This window comes from Xenopus tropicalis, chromosome 7 (assembly GCF_000004195.4).
Source record: "Xenopus tropicalis strain Nigerian chromosome 7, UCB_Xtro_10.0, whole genome shotgun sequence".
NCBI lineage: Eukaryota > Metazoa > Chordata > Amphibia > Anura > Pipidae > Xenopus > Xenopus tropicalis.
In genome coordinates this window covers 60,515,208-60,535,800 of record NC_030683.2, presented here as the reverse complement: position 1 = coordinate 60,535,800, position 20,593 = coordinate 60,515,208, and the positions used below count along the sequence as shown (strand labels likewise).

Below are 20,593 nucleotides of genomic sequence, written 5' to 3'. Positions count from 1 at the left end.
TTTGTGATTTTCAGCCTTGCTGAAAATGGATGGAATTATGTGATTCTTGCTTGTGTGCAAGATATTTTCCTGCACTCAAGCATCAAGCATCTCATGCAATACTTTTGCAAAAGTCTTCAAAGTTATATAAACAATCTGTTGGTATCTGGCATCTGCATTTTTCTACCTGCTCTGGATATAAATGCACATGGTACAAACCTTGTCTTTTTCAAAGCTACAATTAGACATGATTAGTTTTCAGCAGCAAATTATTAGTACTTCATTTCACAAGCATTAATGCTTTTTCCATTTATTAATAGTAAAGTGGCCCTGCTTTAAATTACCTGTTTGTTGAATTAATGCAAATAAGCAACAGATGCTGGAACACAGGAGTGCCACAATAGGTGGGAACAACACAACTGAAATGTAAAAATACATTTTGGTCTTTAAATTCAGTAAAGGCTTTACCAACATAGGCAAAGCCACAAAGACAATATAGGGTGTACACACAAAAACATGTTATGTAAAATCTGTCATATGTTAGTTCAAACAGAAGCACAACAACATAATATATATGTTAGTTGACCTGATTAGTTGACCTTAACAGACTGTATAAATAGAACCACTGGCACTCCAGTGAGCTTGCTTACCAACAGGCTGGTGGCTGGTTGAATCAACTTGCTTTTCAATTCAACAAAAAAGGGATAAGTATTCTTTATTAACTTTTATCAAAATCAACTGTTGGGTTTAATTTTTTCAAAAGTAATTGTTGTTTTTGGTGCTAATTTACAAAGTTTGGGTGAACTATAAGGCTTACAGAAGGTTTGCCTGAAGTTACATTCCTTTGTAATTACCCTCAGTTTGAGGTGGGTGGGGTTTGATTAGTTGACCTTAACAGACTGTATAAATAGAACCACTGGCACTCCAGTGGAGCTTGCTCTGGTGGTAGGTGCTCTGTAAGTGATTGCTCTTGAAGTGGGTGCTCTGTAAGTGGAGTTATAAACTCAGGAGTTGCAAACTAAGGGAGTTTAAACCAAGGTACTAAGTTTGTATTTACTACAAGTCCTTTCACCTTTTTTTGTTTAACTGTTCTTGTAACTGGGAGAATGAGTGGCAGCAACATTGAAGGTCTGACACAGTGCACAGCCTGTCACATGTATGCAGTTGTGGAACAACAGTTGCAAACAGTTGCAACAGTTGCAAAGTGCATACCTCTGTTGTGCGAATTGCCACTTTAGAGGCTCGCGTTAGAGCACTAGAGGAACAAGTTGCAACACTGTGTTCAATCGACAATCTTGAGAGAAGTCTCTTGCTTACTGAACAAGAGCTAGCGGGGTCAGATATTATGGGCGGAGGGGAGAAATGAAAGGATGATAGGGCAGTAAGCTGGGTGACAGTTAGACAATCTAGTGTGGGGAAAAGGAAAAGGGAGGTGTAATGTATTTGAGTGTTATTTCACATACGTGCCACTAGGTGGCAATACCGTGGTGTGATGTATGTCTCATGCGCACCGCAAGTAATAAAGCAGAAGGGAAATACCCTGTTCACTCTCCATGCTCTGACTGTTTTCATGCTAGTTATTGTGCACCTAAAAACAAGTATATAGTTAACATAACTGTGCATATTGATGCCGACATAACATAAATTGGCGACGAGGGAAACGTGCCCACGGTCAATATCTAGTTGTCAAGCCAGAAGTAAGGATGGCTACGATCATTGGACAGATTGATACCTTCGACGAGGCGAGAGAGCAATGGACCACGTATGTAGAACGCTTTGAACACTTCGTGAAAGCAAATGACATTGACGAGGGAAAAACAGTGTCGGTTTTCCTCAGCGTAATGGGAGCATCCACTTATGGACTCTTACGTAGCCTTATTGCACCAGTTAAGCCCGGCACTATGTCATATGGAGACATTGTGAACACACTGCAAGCGCATTTCAGTCCCAGGCCTATTGTGATTGCTGAGAGGTTCAAGTTTCACAAACGAAATCAGGCGGAGGGGGAAAGTGTTGCACAGTATGTGGCTGTATTAAAGAAACTGGCGGAGCACTGTGAATTTGGTGACAATTTAAACGATGCATTAAGAGACAGAGTGGTGTGTGGCCTGTGCAGCGAGTCAATACAGCGGAAGCTTTTGACTGAATCGGCGCTCACGTACCAAAAGGCCGTGGACATAGCAATGTCAATGGAGGCTGTATCGAGGGAATCACAGCATTTAAGTAACTCAGTGAAAGTAAATGCCATGTCTTTTGCATCAGAATCGCCAAAGGCAAAATGTTTTAGATGCGGAAAGTCTAACCATACCCAAAATGAATGTTTTTACAAAGACCAACTGTGTCACAATTGTGGAAAGAAGGGCCACATCGCTCGGTCATGTAAAGGTGCAAAGACAGAGGTGAAAATACCGAGAGTTTTCGGAAAAGGAAACTATGTAAAAAGTAAGGGAATGGCAAAGAAAAAAACAATTCACAAAATGGGCACTGAGACGGAAAGGCTGAATGAAGAGACAAGTTCGGATACTGAGTCTGAACTGACACTACACAACGTTACCGCAACATCGCAAAACCCTGCACCAGGGAACATAATGAAAAGGGAAAATGAGGAAGGGACAGCGGTAATAAAAATACAACCAAAAATTGAGGGGTTACGAGTAGAGATGGAAGTCGACACAGGAGCGGCAGTTTCTATTATCTCAGGGGAACTGTATAGAGATAAATTAAGTCACATTCGTCTGCGCCATACAAACGTTGTTCTCAAGACATACACTGGCGAAGTAATCCGGCCAGAAGGAGTCATCAAGGTGTGCGTTTAGCTAAACAAACAACGTGCACGGTTACCACTGTATATTGTTACTGGAAATGCGGTTCCGCTATTCGGACGCAAGTGGCTTCGCCGAATTCATCTGGACTGGCGTGAGATCAAATCAATAAGTGCAGTACACCGCAGCAACGAAGGGACATTGGACAGCCTTCTAAAACAGCATGAGAAAGTTTTCAGTGAAGAGTTAGGAACTTTCAATGGTTACACAGCTACCATCAATCTGAAACCAGGAACTCAACCAAAGTTTTTCCAAGCTCGAGTGGTACCATATGCCATCAGACCCAAGGTGGAGGAAGAAATCAACCACCTACTCAAACAAGGAATCATTTCACCAGTACGATTCAGAGAATGGGCAACCCCGATTGTGCCTGTAATAAAAAAAGGAGGTAATGTCAGAATCTGCGGTGACTTCAAAGTAACGGTAAACCCAGCCTTATGTGCCGAACATTATCCATTACCTCGGATTGAAGATCTGTTCGCTTCACTAGCGGGAGGAAAAAGGTTTAGCAAATTGGACCTTTCACAAGCGTACCTGCAGATCCCTGTACATGAAAATTCACGGAAATACTTAACCATCACGACACACAAGGGAATGTTCGTATACAACAGATTACCTTTTGGCATCACATCAGCTCCATCGATATTCCAACGAGCCATGGAACAAGTACTGCAGGGGTTACCATCCGTCCACTGTTTTCTGGACGACATCCTGATCACAGGGAGAGACGATGCGCACCACTTGTCTAATCTTGAGGCTGTGCTAAATAGACTGGAGAAATGTGGACTTCGGGTAAAAAGAGAGAAGTGTGAGTTTTTCAAAAACTCATTAGAGTATTTGGGACACATGATTGATGCATCGGGACTCCACAAGTCCGCCAATAAACTGCGCGCAGTTGCAGAGGCATCGGTCCCGGTCAATGTTAGCCAACTCAGGTCCTTCCTGGGGCTGGTTAATTATTATGCAAGATTCGTTCCAAACCTGTCCACAGTCCTTCACCCCCTGAACGCAATGTTACATAAGGAGGTGAAATGGAACTGGTCTCCAGAATGTGAGGGTGCATTTCAGGAAATCAAGAGACAGCTATTGACACCCAATGTGCTTACGCACTACGACCCAAGACTTCCAGTCTGATTGGCGTGCGACGCTTCACCCTATGGGGTGGGGGCAGTACTTTCACATTTGATGCCAGATGGGCAGGAAAGACCCATAGCCTTCGCTTCGAGAACCTTAAGTAAGGCAGAGCAAAACTATGCGCAGCTGGAGCAAGAAGCATTAGGATTAATCTTCGGAGTACGGAAGTTTCACACTTACCTATATGGACGTCACTTCACCTTAATGACCGATCACCGTCCACTTACCACCATACTCCATCCACACAAAGCGACTCCCTCCATGGCTGCAGCCAGACTTCAAAGGTGGGCTCTCCTGTTGGCTGCACATAACTACACTATCCAGTATAGGAGTGCGGACAAACACGGGAACGCAGATAGTTTATCACGCTTACCACTGCCTGTTCACCACAAAGACAGAAAGGATGCATTAGAGGTTTATTTTATAAACAAAATGGATACACTTCCAGTCAGTAGCAGTGATATTCGGAAAGGAACCAGGACAGATCCAATTCTCTGTCGGGTAAAGGAAATGGTATCCACCGGGTTATTCCCACCTACCAAAGACTCAGAAAATGTTTTAAAACCGTATCTCATGAGGAAGGAGGAGCTATCACTTTTGCAGGACTGTCTAATGTGGGGACAGCGAGTTATCGTCCCACCAAATTTGAGACCCCAAGTCTTAGAGGATTTACACACGGGACACCCAGGTGTAGTCAAAATGAAGGCATTAGCGCGTAGCTACATCTGGTGGCCAAATATCGACTCGCAGATTGAGGAAAAATCTAAAACCTGCATGTCCTGTCAACAAAATCAGAAATCCCCAGCCCTATCACCGTTACATCCCTGGGCATGGCCCGAATCCCCTTGGCAGCGAATCCACATCGATTACGCTGGGCCATTTGAAGGACGCATGTTCCTAGTAGTCGTTGACGCACACTCGAAATGGCCAGAAGTTCTGGTGATGGATTCTACTACGTCATGCAAAACGATCGAGGTATTGCGTGGTCTTTTTAGTCGCTATGGCATACCTGAAACCTTAGTGAGCGACAATGGCCCACAATTTACTTCAGAGGAATTTGAATGCTTTCTGAAATCGAATGGTGTTAAACATGTACGCTCGGCACCATTTCACCCAGTGACCAACGGGTTGGCTGAGCGTTTTGTACAAACTTTTAAACATTCGCTAAAAGCATCCAAAGAACCAAAACCATTGCAACAAAGACTAGATGCTTTCCTGTTACAGTACAGGAATACTCCTCACAGCACAACAAAAGAAGCACCGGCAATGTTGTTCTTACATCGCAGACTGAGAACACGACTAGATTTAATAAAGCCAAGTGTAAAACAGACTGTGGAGCAAGCCCAAGAAGTTCAATGTTCGTACCGTGCTCTCCATGCGAAAGAAAGAGACTTTGGTGTTGGTGATTCCGTGCTGGTCAGAGATTATAGACGTGGGGGAGAAAAGTGGAAAACTGGTACTGTCTCTTCCCAGTCAGGACCAGTGTCATATACGGTCCAAGTGGACAGTGCACAAACCTGGAAAAGACATGCAGATTAAATGTTAGGGGGACACCCGGAAATCACAAAAGCCACCGAACTGTTGCCAGCGGATAACAGTGTGTCACCAATATTAGACGATAGGGAACAAGAACTGCCTTTGATATCTAATGAGACTGTATCTTATGCACCAGACCAACATGCAGATGGGCTTGTTGCACCGGCTACGGTTATTTCCCAAAATGAGAGGCGATTCCCCGTGAGGAATCGTAAGGCACCTAACAGATTAGATCTGTAGTTTTTGTTTTTATCTGCACTGCATAATATGTTAATTGGGTGTAGACTCAAGCAGTTAATGGTTGGTCCGGTAGGTTATTTTATCATTAATATGGCCTCACAGTTATTGAGTTCCACTGATGTTCCAATGTTCACGGTATGAGAAAGAACATGGGAGTAATTGATCTAAGTGGGGAGGAGATGTAATGTATTTGAGTGTTATTTCACATACATGCCACTAGGTGGCAATACTGTGGTGTGATGTATGTCTCATGCGCCCCGGAAGTAATAAAGCAGAAGGGAAATACCCTGTTCACTCTCCATGCTCTGACTGTTTTCATGCTAGTTATTGTGCACCTAAAAACAAGTATATAGTTAACATAACTGTGCATATTGATGCCGACATAACAGGAGGCTGCTCCAGGGTTTGCACATCCCAACAGATTTGCCAGATTGTGTGAAGAAGATGGGAGTGTGAATTCTGGACTGGCGGTTCTAGATGAGGCTGATCTCTCTAACAGCCGGGAGACCAGTTTCTCTAGTAGTGGTGGTGAGGAGAGCAGAGCTAGGCCTAAACAGATGGTGGTTATAGGGGATTCAATCATTAGGAAAGTGGACAGGGTAATCTGTCAAGCGGATCGCTTCAACCGAACAGTTTGCTGTCTTTCTGGTGCCAGGGTTCGGCATGTGGTTGATCGGGTTGACACATTATTGGGAGGGGCTGGGCATGACCCGGCTGTCTTGGTACATATCGGTACTAACGACAAAATGAACGGTAGGTGGGGGACCTTAAAGAGTGAGTTCAGGGATCTAGGCTCTAAGATTAAGCCAAGGTCCTCCAATGTCAATTTTCGGAAATTTTGCCGGTGCCACGTGCAAGTTTAGGAAGACAGCGGGAGCTTAGGGAGCTAAATTCGTGGCTAAAGTCTTGGTGTAGGAAGGAAGGCTTTGGGTTCCTAGAGCACTGGGCTGACTTTTCTTTGGGGTACAATCTATACAGCCATGACGGATTGCACCTCAATGGAAGGGGGTCCGCTGTGCTAGGGGAGGGAATGGTTAAGAGGCTGGAGGAGTGTTTAAACTAGACAAGGGGGGGGTGAGCTAGAGTTCTATAGGAAAGCTAGTGTAGACGGGGCAGTGGGACTAGCAAAGGGTTGTGGGGGAGGAGTGAGGGGGGCATATAGTTTATCAGATAAGGAGCTTCTGTTACAAGGGAAACAGTCTAATATTTGCCTTAGCTCTAACTCTCCGTTAGCTAATGTAAACATCAGAGGGAAACGTAATAATCTCTGCTGCATGCTGGCTAATGCGCGAAGCTTGTCGGGTAAATTAGGGGAGCTGCAAGCTATTGCATGTATTGAAAATTATGATTTTAATTGGTATCACTGAGACCTGGTGGGATGAAAAATGCGACTGGGCCGTGAATTTAAATGGTTATACACTTTTTAGGAGGGACAGAGAGATTAAAAAGGGTGGAGGGGTTTGTCTTTATGTAAAGTCAGATTTAAAGCCATGTAATAAAGACATTACCAATGAAAATGTTAAATCTCTTTGGGTAGAAATTTCAGTAGGGCTGAAAGTCACAAAGAAAATGATCATTGGTGTATGCTATAAACCACTCCGTATAGATGAGGGGGATGAGACCCAGCTATTGTTGCAAATGGAGGAGGCCTTTACAACTGGGTCAAGTTGTTATTATGGGGGACTTTAATTATCCGGACATTGACTGGAGTAATGGGGTGGCTAAGTCAGAAAAAGCTAGTAGGTTTGTAAATATGCTAAATACATAGTAACATAGTAAGTTGGGTTGAAAAAAGACATACGTCCATCAAGTTCAACCATAATGCCTATATATAACCTGCCTAACTACTAGTTGATCCAGAGGAAGGCAAAAAACCCCATCTGAAGCCTCTCTAATTTGCCACAGAGGGGAAAAAATTCCTTCCTGACTCCAAGATGGCAATCGGACCAGTCCCTGGAGACAACTTGTTATTTCAGGCGGTTCAAGAACCTACTAGGAATGACTCTATTTTGGACCTGGTAATATCTAATAATACTGAACTCATCTCTAACATTTGTGTTGGTGAGCATTTGGGGAACAGTGATCACAATATGGTCTCCTTTGAGATAATGCTGCAGAGACAGCTCTATAAGGGAGTAATTAAAACGCTCAATTTTAGACGTGCAGACTTTGCCAGTATAAGGGCATCTCTGCAATGTGTCAACTGGGAAAGGCTTTTCACAGGGTTAGACACAGAAGGAAAATGGAACATCTTTAAAACATTGCTTTGCAGGTATACACAACAGTATATTCCCCTTTTAAGCAAGGAGAGGCATCGCAAAGCAAAACCTTTATAGTAACATAGTAAGTTGGGTTGAAAAAAGACATACGTCCATCAAGTTCAACCATAATGCCTATATATAACCTGCCTAACTACTAGTTGATCCAGAGGAAGGCAAAAAACCCCATCTGAAGCCTCTCTAATTTGCCGCAGAGGGGAAAAAATTCCTTCCTGACTCCAAGATGGCAATCGGACCAGTCCCTGGATCAACTAGTACTAAGAGCTATCTCCCATAACCCTGTATTCCCTCACTTGCTAAGAATCCATCCAGCCCCTTCTTAAAGTTATAAAATGTATCAGCCAGCACGATTCGGGGAGGGAATTCCAGAACTTCACAGCTCTCACTGTAAAAAATCCTTTCCGAATGTTTAAATGGAACCTCCCTTCTTCTAAACGAAGTGGGTGCCCTCGTGTCCGTTGGAAGGACCTACTGGTAAATAAAACATTAGAAAGGTTATTATATGATCCCTTTATATATTTATACATAGTTATCATGTCACCTCTTAAGCGCCTCTTCTCTAGTGTAAACAGACCCAACTTGGCCAGTCTTTCTTCATAACTGAGACTTTCCATACCCTTTACCAGCTTAGTTGCCCTTCTCTGGACCCTCTCTAACTCAATAATGTCCCGTTTGAGCACTGGAGACCAAAACTGAACAGCATATTCTAGATGGGGCCTTACCAGCGCTCTGTAAAGGGGAAGAATAACCCCCTCCTCCCGTGAATCTATACCCCTTTTAATACAGCTCAAAACCTTGTTTGCCCTTGCAGCTGCTGCCTGGCATTGCTTGCTACAGCCAAGTTTATTATCTACAAGGACTCCAATGTCCTTCTCCATTAGGGATTTGCCTAGTGCAGTCCCATTAAGGGTATACGGGGCTTGCATATTTTTACATCCCAGGTGCATGACCTTACATTTATCCACATTAAATCTCATCTGCCACTTAGCTGCCCAGATTGCCAGTTGGTCAAGATCCTGCTGCAGGGATGTCACATCCTGGATAGAATTGACTGGTCTGCAGAGTTTTGTGTCATCTGCAAACACTGATACATTACTCATAATACCCTCCCCTAAGTCATTTATGAACAAATTAAACAAAAGTGGACCCAGTACAGAACCCTGAGGGACCCCACTGAGAACCTTACTCCAAGTAGAGAATGTACCATTAACAACCACCCTCTGTACCCGATCCTGTAGCCAGTTTTCTATCCATGTGCAAACGACTTCACTAAGACCAATAGACCTTAGCTTAGAAAGCAGTCGTTTGTGGGGAACGGTATCAAATGCTTTGGCAAAATCCAAATAGATTATATCTACTGCATCCCCACTGTCCAGCTTCTTACTTACCTCATCATAAAAAGCAATTAAATTGGTCTGACATGACCTGTCCTTCATAAAGCCATGCTGATTACTGCTCATAATGCCATTCTCCACTACATAATTTTGAATGTGATCCCTTAACAAGCCTTCAAATAACTTGCCCACCACGGATGTCAAACTTACAGGCCTATAATTGCCAGGCTGAGATCTTACTCCCTTTTTAAATATGGGAATGACATTCGCCTTCTTCCAATCCCTAGGTACCATACCTGATGAAAGAGAGTCTGAGAATATCAGAAACAAGGGCCACTGCAATTCTGCCCCTAGCTCTCTACTGAGGGTGTATTCCATCTGGCCCAGGTGCCTTGTTTACATTTATCGTGTGTAACCCTTTAAGCACCATATCCTGTGCCAACCACTGTGTAGTTGGAGCTGAGGCAACAGTGAAGCTATTGGGTGGGACTTGTCCCACTGGCTCCTCTACTGTATACACAGAAGAAAAGAACTGGTTAAGCACATCTGCCTTTTCTGTATCCGCTGTAACCATATTGTTATTATAACTCAATGGGGCCACACCCTCAACCTGCATCTTTTTACTATTAATATACTTAAAAAACTTTTTGGGGTTAGTCTTGGCTTCGGCCGCGATGCGCTCCTCATTTTCTATCTTTGCCTTCCGGATTGCTGTTTTACAACACTTGTTATAGTGTTTATAATCATTAAACGCATCTACTGTCCCCTCTGACTTATATTTCTTAAAAGCTTTCCTTTTTTTCCCTATTAACTTCTTTACCTCAGAGTTAAGCCACATAGGTTGATTCTTAACACTTCTACTTTTTCTTATTAATGGAATAAATTGAGAACAGTAATGATTTAATATCATTTTAAATGACAACCATTTCTGCTCTGTGTTTTTATCAGAAAACATAATGCCCCAATCTATGCCCTGAAGCGCTGCCCTTAAGGAGCTAAAATTTGCCTTCCTAAAATTCATGGTCTTTGTTGCCCCCGTGTAAATTTGTTTCCTGCACCAAACATCAAATGAAATAACATTATGGTCATTATTGCCCAGGGGTTCAACCACTTGCACATTTGCTATACGTTCTGGGTCATTAGAGATCACTTGATCTAGTATAGCATGGTTCCTGGTTGGCTCCTCAACAACTTGTGACATAAAGTTGTCATGCAGCAAGTTTATAAACTTGTTCCCATTTACTGTCCTGGCAGTACTATTGCCCCAGTCAATATCAGGGTAATTAAAATCCCCCATTATTATCACTTGCCCCAAACTAGCAGCCTTTTCTATTTGCAACAGGAGCTGGGCCTCCTCCTCTTCGCTTACATTAGGGGGTCTATAGCATACCCCTACAATTAGTTTGGTAGATTCTTTACTATCTGTGAGAAGCTCAACCCATAAGGATTCAGCTCCCTCCGTTAACCCCATCACTTCCTCCTTAATATTTGCTTTTAATTCCTGCTTAATGAACAGACACACTCCTCCTCCTTTTCTATTGCCCCTGTCCCTCCGAAACAATGTATACCCCCCAATATTAACAGCCCAGTCATGAGACTCATTCAACCAAGTTTCAGCAACTCCAATCACATCATATTTCCGCTCCAACGCCAGTACCTCCAGCTCTCCCATTTTACCAGTCAGACTCCTTGCATTGGTAAACATACATTTAATACTGGTTCCGGCGTGAGAATGACATGTAAACAACTTATGGGCCTCCCTGCCATTATCAGTATCCCGAAGCAAGTCTCCTCCCCCATTTTCCCTTACTATGCCCACTACCTCATCTATCCTGTCTACCACAGAATTTCCCACTGCACCCTCCCCCCCCACTCATAGTTTAAAATCTCCTCCAACCCGCTAGCCATCTTTTCCCCCAAAGCAGCTGCCCCATCATCATTGAGGTGCAGCCCATCCCTGGCAAAGAGCTTGTAGCCGATTGAGAAATCAGCCCAGTTCTGGAGAAACCCAAAGCCCTCCTCCCTGCACCAATCTCTCAGCCACGCATTAATCTCCCTAAGCTCCCGCTGCCTTCTTAATGTTGCTCGTGGCACAGGTAATATCTCTGAGAAAATTACCTTGGAAGTCCTCGCCCTCAACTTCTCACCTAGCTTTTTAAAATCGTTCTTGAGGACTTCCCCCCCTCCTCTAACTTTGTCATTGGTACCTATGTGTACCAAGACCGCCGGGTCTTCCCCAGCCCCTCCCAACAATCTGTCCACTCGTTCCACCACATGCCGAACCCTAGCACCAGGCAAGCAACACACAGTTCGGCATGTAGGGTCTTTGCGACAAATTACCCTATCCACCTTTCTAATAATTGAATCCCCTACAACTATAGCCTGCCTTCCCTTCCTAGCACTATTCCCCCCACCTGTATTAGAGGTGCCGGCTCCCAGGGTGCTCTGAGAGTCAGCCCGCTCCATACATGCTAGCTCAGAGCTGTCTTCCCCAGCATCTTCACCTAAAGCGGCAAATCTGCTGGTTTGTACAAGCTGTGAACCAGCCCCCCTACCCTTGTGTCCCCTACTGCCCCTCTTAACTGTTACAAATTTGTCTCCCTCATTAACCTCCACTGTCCCTTCTCCACCCCCCACTACACCGGCCCCTGCCAGTGGTTGCTCAGTTGAATAAAAGTGTTAGTGTCGAGGTTGGTAAGAAAAAACGTGCTTTTAAAGCATTCAAGTTAGCTGGGACAGTGGAAACTTTCATCAGGTACAAAGAAGAAAATAAAGCATGCAAAAAACTATCAGGCAAGCTATGTGAATAGTAAAAAAATGAAGCAAGAAGGGGTGGGAACCTTGTTATCACAGGGGGGTAAGTTGGTTGATGAGAACGGGGAAAAAGATGAAATTTTGAACTCTTATAATATTTGTACTTGGATAGAGAACTGGCTGAAGGATAGATTACAAAGAGTGGTGGTAAATGAAACATTTTCTAATTGGACCAGTGTGGTTAGTGATTAGTGGAGTACCGCAGGGGTCAGTCCTTGGTCCTTTGCTTTTTAACTTGTTTATTAATGACCTGGAGGTGGGCATAGACAGTACTGTTTCTATTTTTGCTGATAACACAAAATTGTGCAAAACTATAGGTTCCATGCAGGATGCTGCCCTTTGCAGAGTGATTTGAAAAAATTAGAAAACTGGGCAGCAAACTGGAAAATGAGGTTCAATGTTGATAAGTGCAAAGTTATGCACTTTGGTAGAAATAATATAAACGCAAACTATCTACTGAATGGTAGTTTGTTGGGGGTATCCTTAAATGAGAATATAGGGGTTTTAGTAGATAACAAGTTGTCTAATTCCATGCAGTGTCATTCTGTGGCTACTAAAGCAAATAAAGTGCTGTCTTGTATAAAAAGGGGAATTGACTCAAGGGATGAGAACATAATTTTCCCCCTTTATAGGTCCTTGGTAAGGCCTCACCTCAAGGTGCAGTGCAGTTTTGGGCTTCAGTCCTTAAGAAGGATATTAATGAGCTGGAGAGTACAGAGGCGTGCAACTAAACTGGTTAAGGGGATGGAAGATTTAAACTATGAGGTTAGATGTCGAGGTTGGGGTTGTTTTCTCTGGAAAAGAGGCGCTTGTGAGGGGACATGATTACTCTGTACAAGTACATTAGAGGGTATTATAGGCAGATAGGGGTGTTTTTTTCCCATAAAAACAATCAACGCACCAGAGGTCACCCCTATAGATTAGAGGAACGGAGCTTCCATTTGAAGCAGCGTAGGTGGTTTTTCACGGTGAGGGCAGTGAGGTTGTGGAATGCCCTTCCTAGTGATGTGGTAATGGCAGATTCTTTTCATGCCTTTAAGAGGGGCCTGGATGAGTTCTTGAACAATCAGAATATCCAAGGCTATTGTGATACTAATATCTACAGTTAGTGTTAGTGGTTGTATATATAGTTTATGTGAGTGTATAGATTGGTAGGTGTGGGTTGTGTGTGCTGGGTTTACTTGGATGGGTTGAACTTGATGGACTCTGGTCTTTTTTCAACCCTATGTAACTATGTAACTATATATGTAGTCTACAGTACACCTTAAAATACATTCAGAAAAGGTTAAAGAATTATATAAGTCACAGAAGAAAACAAATCTGTAGCTATGGTTAGAACCTTTCCTAGGATGATAATTCATGCCATAAAAATACCATAAATACTCAATCCACTGTACAATATTACATTGCCTAGTTCACATAATTTCAATACAGAGAACAGAATTTTAACCAGTAGATATTAATACATGTCATGGTGAAACTTTTAGTAAAAGTGATATAAACCCAGTGATTGTAATCACCTGATACCCCGGGCCAGTGCTCCTGGTAGCAGAAAACTGCAACGGCTTGGGGTGTTGAGCAGTCCTCTTCTGTCTTCTGTCTTTGTGCCACTTAAAAAAAGCTTTAAAAAAACAAGATGGATATTATATAACTAATACTGATGATTACAGCCTGAAGTCAACTAATGCAACTTTTATTAATGATTTAAGAAGAACTAAACCCTAAAAATGAATATGGCTAAAATGCCCTATTTTATATACTGTACTTTCTGTACCTGCCTTAAGTTTCAGCATCTCAATAGCAGCAATAATCTAGACCTTCAAACTTGTCATAGGAGCTTTCCATCTTGGAAAGTGTCTGCGACACTTAAATATTCATTTTGCTCTGAGCAGCTGTTGAGAAGCTAAACTTAGGTGTTGTCACAAATTATCAAGCAGAAAATGAGGTTGGCCTGTAATATAAGCTGATGCTACAGGGCTGATTATTAAATTCTAAGCTGCCATCTAGTAATTATCTGCATTAAATACTAATCAGCTTTATATTATGATGTTTATATTGTGTATACAGTATATTATGTATACACAGTCCGGAGTGGGGAGCACAACCATAAAACTTAACGATACCTTGGTGCCCGAGCTAAGGATTTTCACAATCATGAAGAATGACGGCACTCAAAGGATTTGCACACCGTAGGTGAAGGTTGAAAAATCACATATCTAATGCAAATGGGGAGGCTTTATTAGTCCAGCGTTTCAGTCCATTACTTGGACTTTCGTCAGGGAGAGCAAACAGTGAACATTACAGCGTTTAAAGGAGAAGGAAAGGCTAGTAAAGAGTTAATCTCAAAATGCAGGCATACCTTCAGTTGTCTCAATAGTGCCCTTAAGTCTCCCCATATTTCTCCCATTCAGAAGATCTGAAGCCAAACAGTTAGAAAAAACGCTGAGCTGGGTAGAGAAGATTCCCATAATGCCTCGCTCCTGCCCAGACTTGGCGACTTGGGATTGTAGGCGGCGCATGCGCATCCCCCCTAGCGTCCAGTTTCCATGGCGTGTATGCAGCCAAGTGTATGCATGCGTGTATGCAGCGGCAGCGGCACAGAAGAAGAACAGACAGCCGGCAAGCAGGTGCTGGTGGGGGGGAGAGGCAGGGGGGGAGAAGCTGATTATGTTGTGCTTCGACTGGATCTTTCTTCTTGTGGATTCTCCAATCAGAGCACAGCTTTCTTGTCAGACAGTAAAATTGACCAATCAAAGCACAGATGCACACAGGGATTGGGAGATTATGCAAACTGAAGGCAGTGCAGAAATGAAGACTGAAAAGAAGAATTTGCATACTGTAACTTTACCTGAGAACCTACTCTCAACTTTTGCTGCAGATTTCATCCCCATCCCACAGGTACTATACACAGGTGCTATACTCAGGTACTATACACAGGTACTATACACAGCTACTATACACAGACACTATACACAGGTACTATACACAGGCACTATACACAGGTACTATACACAGGTACAATACACAGGTACTATACACGGGTACTATACACAGGTGCTATACGCAGGTACTATACACAGGTACTATACACAGGTACAATACAGTTCTTAAGGCTAAATCACTAGTTGAAATTAAATAGTTTTTTTGCCTGGTCTGACATTTATAATATCCCTATCCCCTACCCTAACATATGAATGGTAAGTTAACTCTTTCCTCCTGAAAAAGCTCATTGTGCTTTTATATATTTGTTGTCTTTTGCACTTACTATTTTGTTTTTATACTTATGTCATTGTTTTGTTCATTTCTAGTTACAGTGGGGCCAATGTTGTGTATTGGTGCCAGTGTTATAGTGCCAGGGCCAGAATATCTGCCATCCGTACCCACTGCTTCTCATGGCATGTAATATGCTGGTTTTGTAAATGCAGACTGTGTCTCACTGTATTTAATGTGCCTGGGATGTCAGTACCCACTGCCTCTCTCTCTATAAAACTAACGTAGACACAACCAAAGGGGTGGTTCACTTTTAAGTTAACTTTTAGTATGTTATAGAATGGCCTATTCCTGGCAACTTTGCAATTGGTCTTCCTAATTAATTTTATAGTTCTTGAGAAATTTGCCTTTCTCTTCAGCCTCTTTCCAGCTTTCAAATGGGGTTCACTGACCCCGGCAGCCAAAAAGTATTGCTCTGTGAGGCTACAATTTTATTATTATTGTAATTTTTTATTACTTATTTTTCCATGCAGGCCCCTTAACTATTCATATTCCCATCTCTTGTTTAAACCACTACCTGGTTGCTAGTATAAATAAGACCCTAGCAACCGGATAGCTGCTGAAATACCAAATGGAGAGCTGCTGAACAAAAATCTAAATAACTGAAAACCCATTAAAAATAAAAGAGGACCAATTGCAAATTGTCTCAGAATATCAATGTCTACATTATATTAAAAGTTAATTTAAAGGTGAACTACCCCTTTAAGCTAACTGATCCTAAACACAAATGGATGGAGAACCCCTAACTGAAGCGCACGTATGAATACTTTTACATCCATTTTTACAGCATTTTAGGGTAAAAAAGCCATCCCACCCACACTTTTGCAGAGAATCCCTGGGAGTCAGTGGGAACTGCAAGTCTCACATTAGCTGTAGGTCGGACTCTGTATGGCCCATCTTTAGCCTCCCCAAACAAAAACGTCACTACTCCTTTTGTAGCCCATCATTGGTTTAGCAGCCTGATATAAAGACAAAGTTTCATCTTGGTTAATCATAGGCCAATTCCTCTGAATACTTTCCCTAGGTCATGGGGTATGACAGTACCCCATGTGGTTGGAGGGCTTGGGTGGAAGAAAGGGGTGGGAGGGCTTGAGTATAAGAAAGGGGTGGGAGGGCTTGGGTGGAAGAAAGGGGTGGGAGGGCTTGGATGGAAGGAAGGGGTGGGAGGGTGGGGGCTTGGGTGGAAGGAAGGGGTGGGAGGTTGGGGGCTTGGGTGGAAGGAAGGGGTGGGAGGGTGGGAGCTTGGGTTGAAAGAAGGGATGGGAGAGCAGGGAGTTGGGTTGAAGGAAGGGATGGGAGAGCAGGGGCATGGGTGGAAGGAAGGTGTGTGAGGGTGGTGGGTTGGGTGGAAGGAAGGTGTGTGAGGGTGGTGGGTTGGGTGGAAGGAAGGGGTGGGAGGGTGGTGGGTTGGGTGGAAGAAAGGGGTGGGAGGGTGGTGGGTTGGGTGGAAGGAAGGGATGGGATTGTAGGGGCATGGGTGGAAGGAAGAGATGGGAGTGCAGGGGCATGGGTGGAAGGAAGGGGTGGGAGGGTGGGGGCTTGGGTGGAAGGAAGGGGTGGGAGGGTGGGGGCTTGGGTGGAAGGAAGGGGTGGGAGGGTGGGGGCTTGGGTGGAAGGAAGGGGTGGGAGGGTGGGGGCTTGGGTGGAAGGAAGGGGTGGGAGGGTGGGGGCTTAGGTGGAAGGAAGGGGTGGGAGGGTGGGGGCTTGGGTGGAAGGAAGGGGTGGGAGGGTGGGAGCTTGGGTTGAAAGAAGGGATGGGAGAGCAGGGAGTTGGGTTGAAGGAAGGGATGGGAGAGCAGGGGCATGGGTGGAAGGAAGGTGTGGGAGGGTGGTGGGTTGGGTGGAAGGAAGGGGTGGGAGGGTGGTGGGTTGGGTGGAAGGAAGGGGTGGGAGGGTGGTGGGTTGGGTGGAAGAAAGGGGTGGGAGGGTGGTGGGTTGGGTGGAAGGAAGGGATGGGATTGTAGGGGCATGGGTGGAAGGAAGAGATGGGAGTGCAGGGGCATGGGTGGAAGGGCGGAGTTGAAGGAAGGGGTGGGAGGGCAGGGGCTTGGGTGGAAGGAATAGGAGGGCAAGGGCTTGGGTAAAAGGAAGGGGTGAGAAGCAGGATAAGCGCTGAAGCAGCAAACTGTAGTCGCGTCGCACAATGGGCCCGATTCACTAAAGTGCAATAAAAATGATCGCACACTTTTTTGCGTTAAATTAGTCGCGATAATTAGCGCGCGATTCACCGCGATATTATCGCGTGCGTTAAGTCGCCATATAGCATGCGTTATTTGTCGCGCGACCGCATGCGCTAGTTTTAACGCATGCGTTAATTTCCGCGCTGAAAAGAATACGATCGCATGATTCACAAACACTTAGGCGCGCTAAATATCGCATTCAGCTATGCAAAAATTAACACCTACTACAGGCAGGCGAAAAATTATAGAAAAGTACAGTAAATGAGTTTTTGGCAATAAAATATGGACTTACAGTGTTATTTATTCAAGTATGTATCTTTTTACTCAATTTCACTAAAGTCTTGGCATGTATGGAATTTCTCTACTAATATACAGTACTATAGCGGTAAAAATTTAGTCGCCAAAATATACAGTACAATAGTGGTAAATATTAAGTCGTGATATTATACAGTACTATAGCGGTGAATATGTTGTCGCGATAATATACAGTACTATAGCGGTGAATATTTTGTTGCGATAATATACAGTACTGTAGCGGATAATATTTTGTAGCGCAAATACATTACTATGTATATTTTGGCAATTTTTTTTTTTGTCACGACTTTGTAATCTCGCGACTTGCGGACATTTTGTGGCGATTTTGTAATCTCGTGACATGTGCGACTTGGGGCCATTTTGTGTCATTGAGCCTGCACCCACACTACAGAGAGGATCATGCCTGGGGTTTCTTATCTGCTACCAGGGGAGAGGCGCTATATTATCAGCATGCTCCTGCACTCAGGATATGACGACCCACCGCTGGGGGTCCACGAGAGGAAGAGGGCAACCCTGGGCGAGCTAAGAGAAGGTTTGCTCGCCGGGTTTGCCCGTGTTGTGGTCCTCCGCCAGCTCCAGCATCTGTGGTCTGACCTGAAGCGTAGGAGTTCAGATCTGGTTGCTGAAATTGCGGAAGGTAATTATTGTACTTTATTATGCTTTTACAGTATACGTTCAGTAGGTACCCAGGTATTATTGTTCCTTATGGTGTGCAGCTTCCCAGCACTTCGTATTGTATATATATATATATATACACATCTATTTTCAAATACATATGCATAAATCATTTTAAAGCAGGGGGGAAGCAGCAGGGAGTGGCCCATAGTATGAGTCATTTGGGGAAGGGCCACAAATGTTTTAGGGGGCCCTGGCTAACAATGTCTGTGTGTCCTTTGTATTGATGTGAGGGTTCACAGGGGGAGGGGCCATTGGGGGCGTGGGAGGCCCAAAAAATGTTGTTGTGAGGGGCCCCGTTATTTATGATGGTGTATGAATGTATATATATATATAATATATTACACAAAATAACATCTTGCAATACTATCTCACAGAACTTCAGCTGGCGCCTCCTCCCCAGGCCCAACCCCAGGCCCTCCAGGCTCCTGTGGCCCAGCAGGCTCCACCGGCCCCCGAGGCCCAAGCACCGGCCCCTGAGGCACCACTGGCCCCCGAGGCACCACAGTCCCCCGAGGCCCATCCACTGGCCCCCGAGGCACCACAGTCCCCCGAGGACCCTCAAGCCCCCGAGGCCCAACCTCCGGCCCCCGAAGCCCATCCACTGGCCCCAGAGGCCCAAGGACAAGCGGCCCAAGAGGCCCATCCACCGGCCCCAGAGGCCCAAGGACCAGCGGACCCCGAGGCCAAATACGCCCCGAGGCCCCGGAACCCCCCCTTGATTCCTCCCCCAGTTTCCCCCCAGGCCCTTGAGTTCTCCCCCCAGGCCCCGGACTCCCCCCAGGCCAAGCGCTGGGCGCCAGGTTCTCCTGCGCACAAGGGACCATCAGAGCAGGAGGACCTGGCCAACATCAAGGCTGAGCTGGCCCAGCTCTGGGGGGAAGTGGAAAAACTAAAGAGGGACATGCGAGAACTCAAGGGCAGCAAGCCCTAAGTTTTTTTCCCCCCCTTTTTTATTTTATTATATTAAGTAAAAGTTTTTAGTTTTCTACTTTTGAACTGAGTAATGTCTCATTATTTTTCCTTCCTTGATATGGTATTCTATACTTTCATGTAGTTTCTCCTACACTCTTACATTTATCAGTAACAGCATCAATATGCTATATGGGTTAAATGTTTGCAAATATTCTGCCAACAATTTTGTCTTTAGCCCATTTTGCTGAATAGTAAAACTTGCGTTAATTAGTACGTAGCGTATGTTCTGGCGAGTGTGATAACTGCCAATCCAATGTTTTGTTGCCAGAATAATTGCAATATTATATTTGTCCCCGTTTAATAAAGTGCCCATAACATATTTATTTTGTGTCTAAAATCTCCCACTTAATTTAAGCCACTTTAGCAAACGGACCCCTAAGTATTTGGCTAAATATTCTTAAATGCCTCCCCCCCCATTTTATTATCTCTAGCACTTCTTTTTTTTTTCTTCCTTATATTTTTATTGTTTTTTGGGGGGTTTTTTTGCAAATAAACATTTATACAGAAACTCTCTAGCACTCTGTGCTCTCCTAGGGCAAAATGTCGCCAGTTTTATGCTGCCGATTGTCGCGTGCGTAATGTTGCGACAATTAGCGCATGCGATAAATAGCGTGCATGCGGAAAATACCGTGCACGCTATTTATCGCGACAAAATTATCGCATAAAATACCGCGCGTAAAATAGTGCGAGTATGCTTATAGTGAATCGTGCGAAAAGTCGCGAAAATTAATACGCACTTTAGTAAATCGGGCCCAATGTCTTTAGTAGGGGAAATGGTGTATACAGGTATGTATGGGGGGCAGGTTTCTCCTAGTCAGGGGGCAGATGGGTGGGACAGCAGCACAAATCATTCATTACTCTGGCAGTGACCAGACTGCTTGGCTGTTGGGCCTTGAACTATTCTCTAAGTAGAATCTGTCGCATCTTGGGAAACAGGAAGTGGCGCTGCACCCAGACCCATGCCAGTAACACAATATGCTGTGCATGTTACACAAACCCCCATATCACAGGGAACCATTAGTTGGATACTCCCCCGATCC

At 44.3% G+C, this 20,593-nt stretch overlaps 1 protein-coding gene and 1 pseudogene across 1 annotated transcript; both read left to right on the top strand.

The window, feature by feature from the left end:
- Window positions 1–1,266: 1,266 nt before the first annotated feature.
- LOC116412422 lies at window positions 1,267–2,812 on the top strand. The gene has a single exon (XM_031906628.1). It carries the CDS (start codon window positions 1,683–1,685, stop codon window positions 2,793–2,795), a length of 1,113 nt encoding a protein of 370 aa, XP_031762488.1. The 5' UTR covers window positions 1,267–1,682; the 3' UTR covers window positions 2,796–2,812.
- LOC116412357 lies at window positions 2,811–6,099 on the top strand (annotated as a pseudogene).
- Window positions 6,100–20,593: the final 14,494 nt, after the last annotated feature.

Coding starts and splice junctions, on each gene's coding strand:
- LOC116412422 (XM_031906628.1), top strand. CDS start 1,683: ATGGCTACGATCATTGGACAGATTGATACCTTCGACGAGGCGAGAGAG.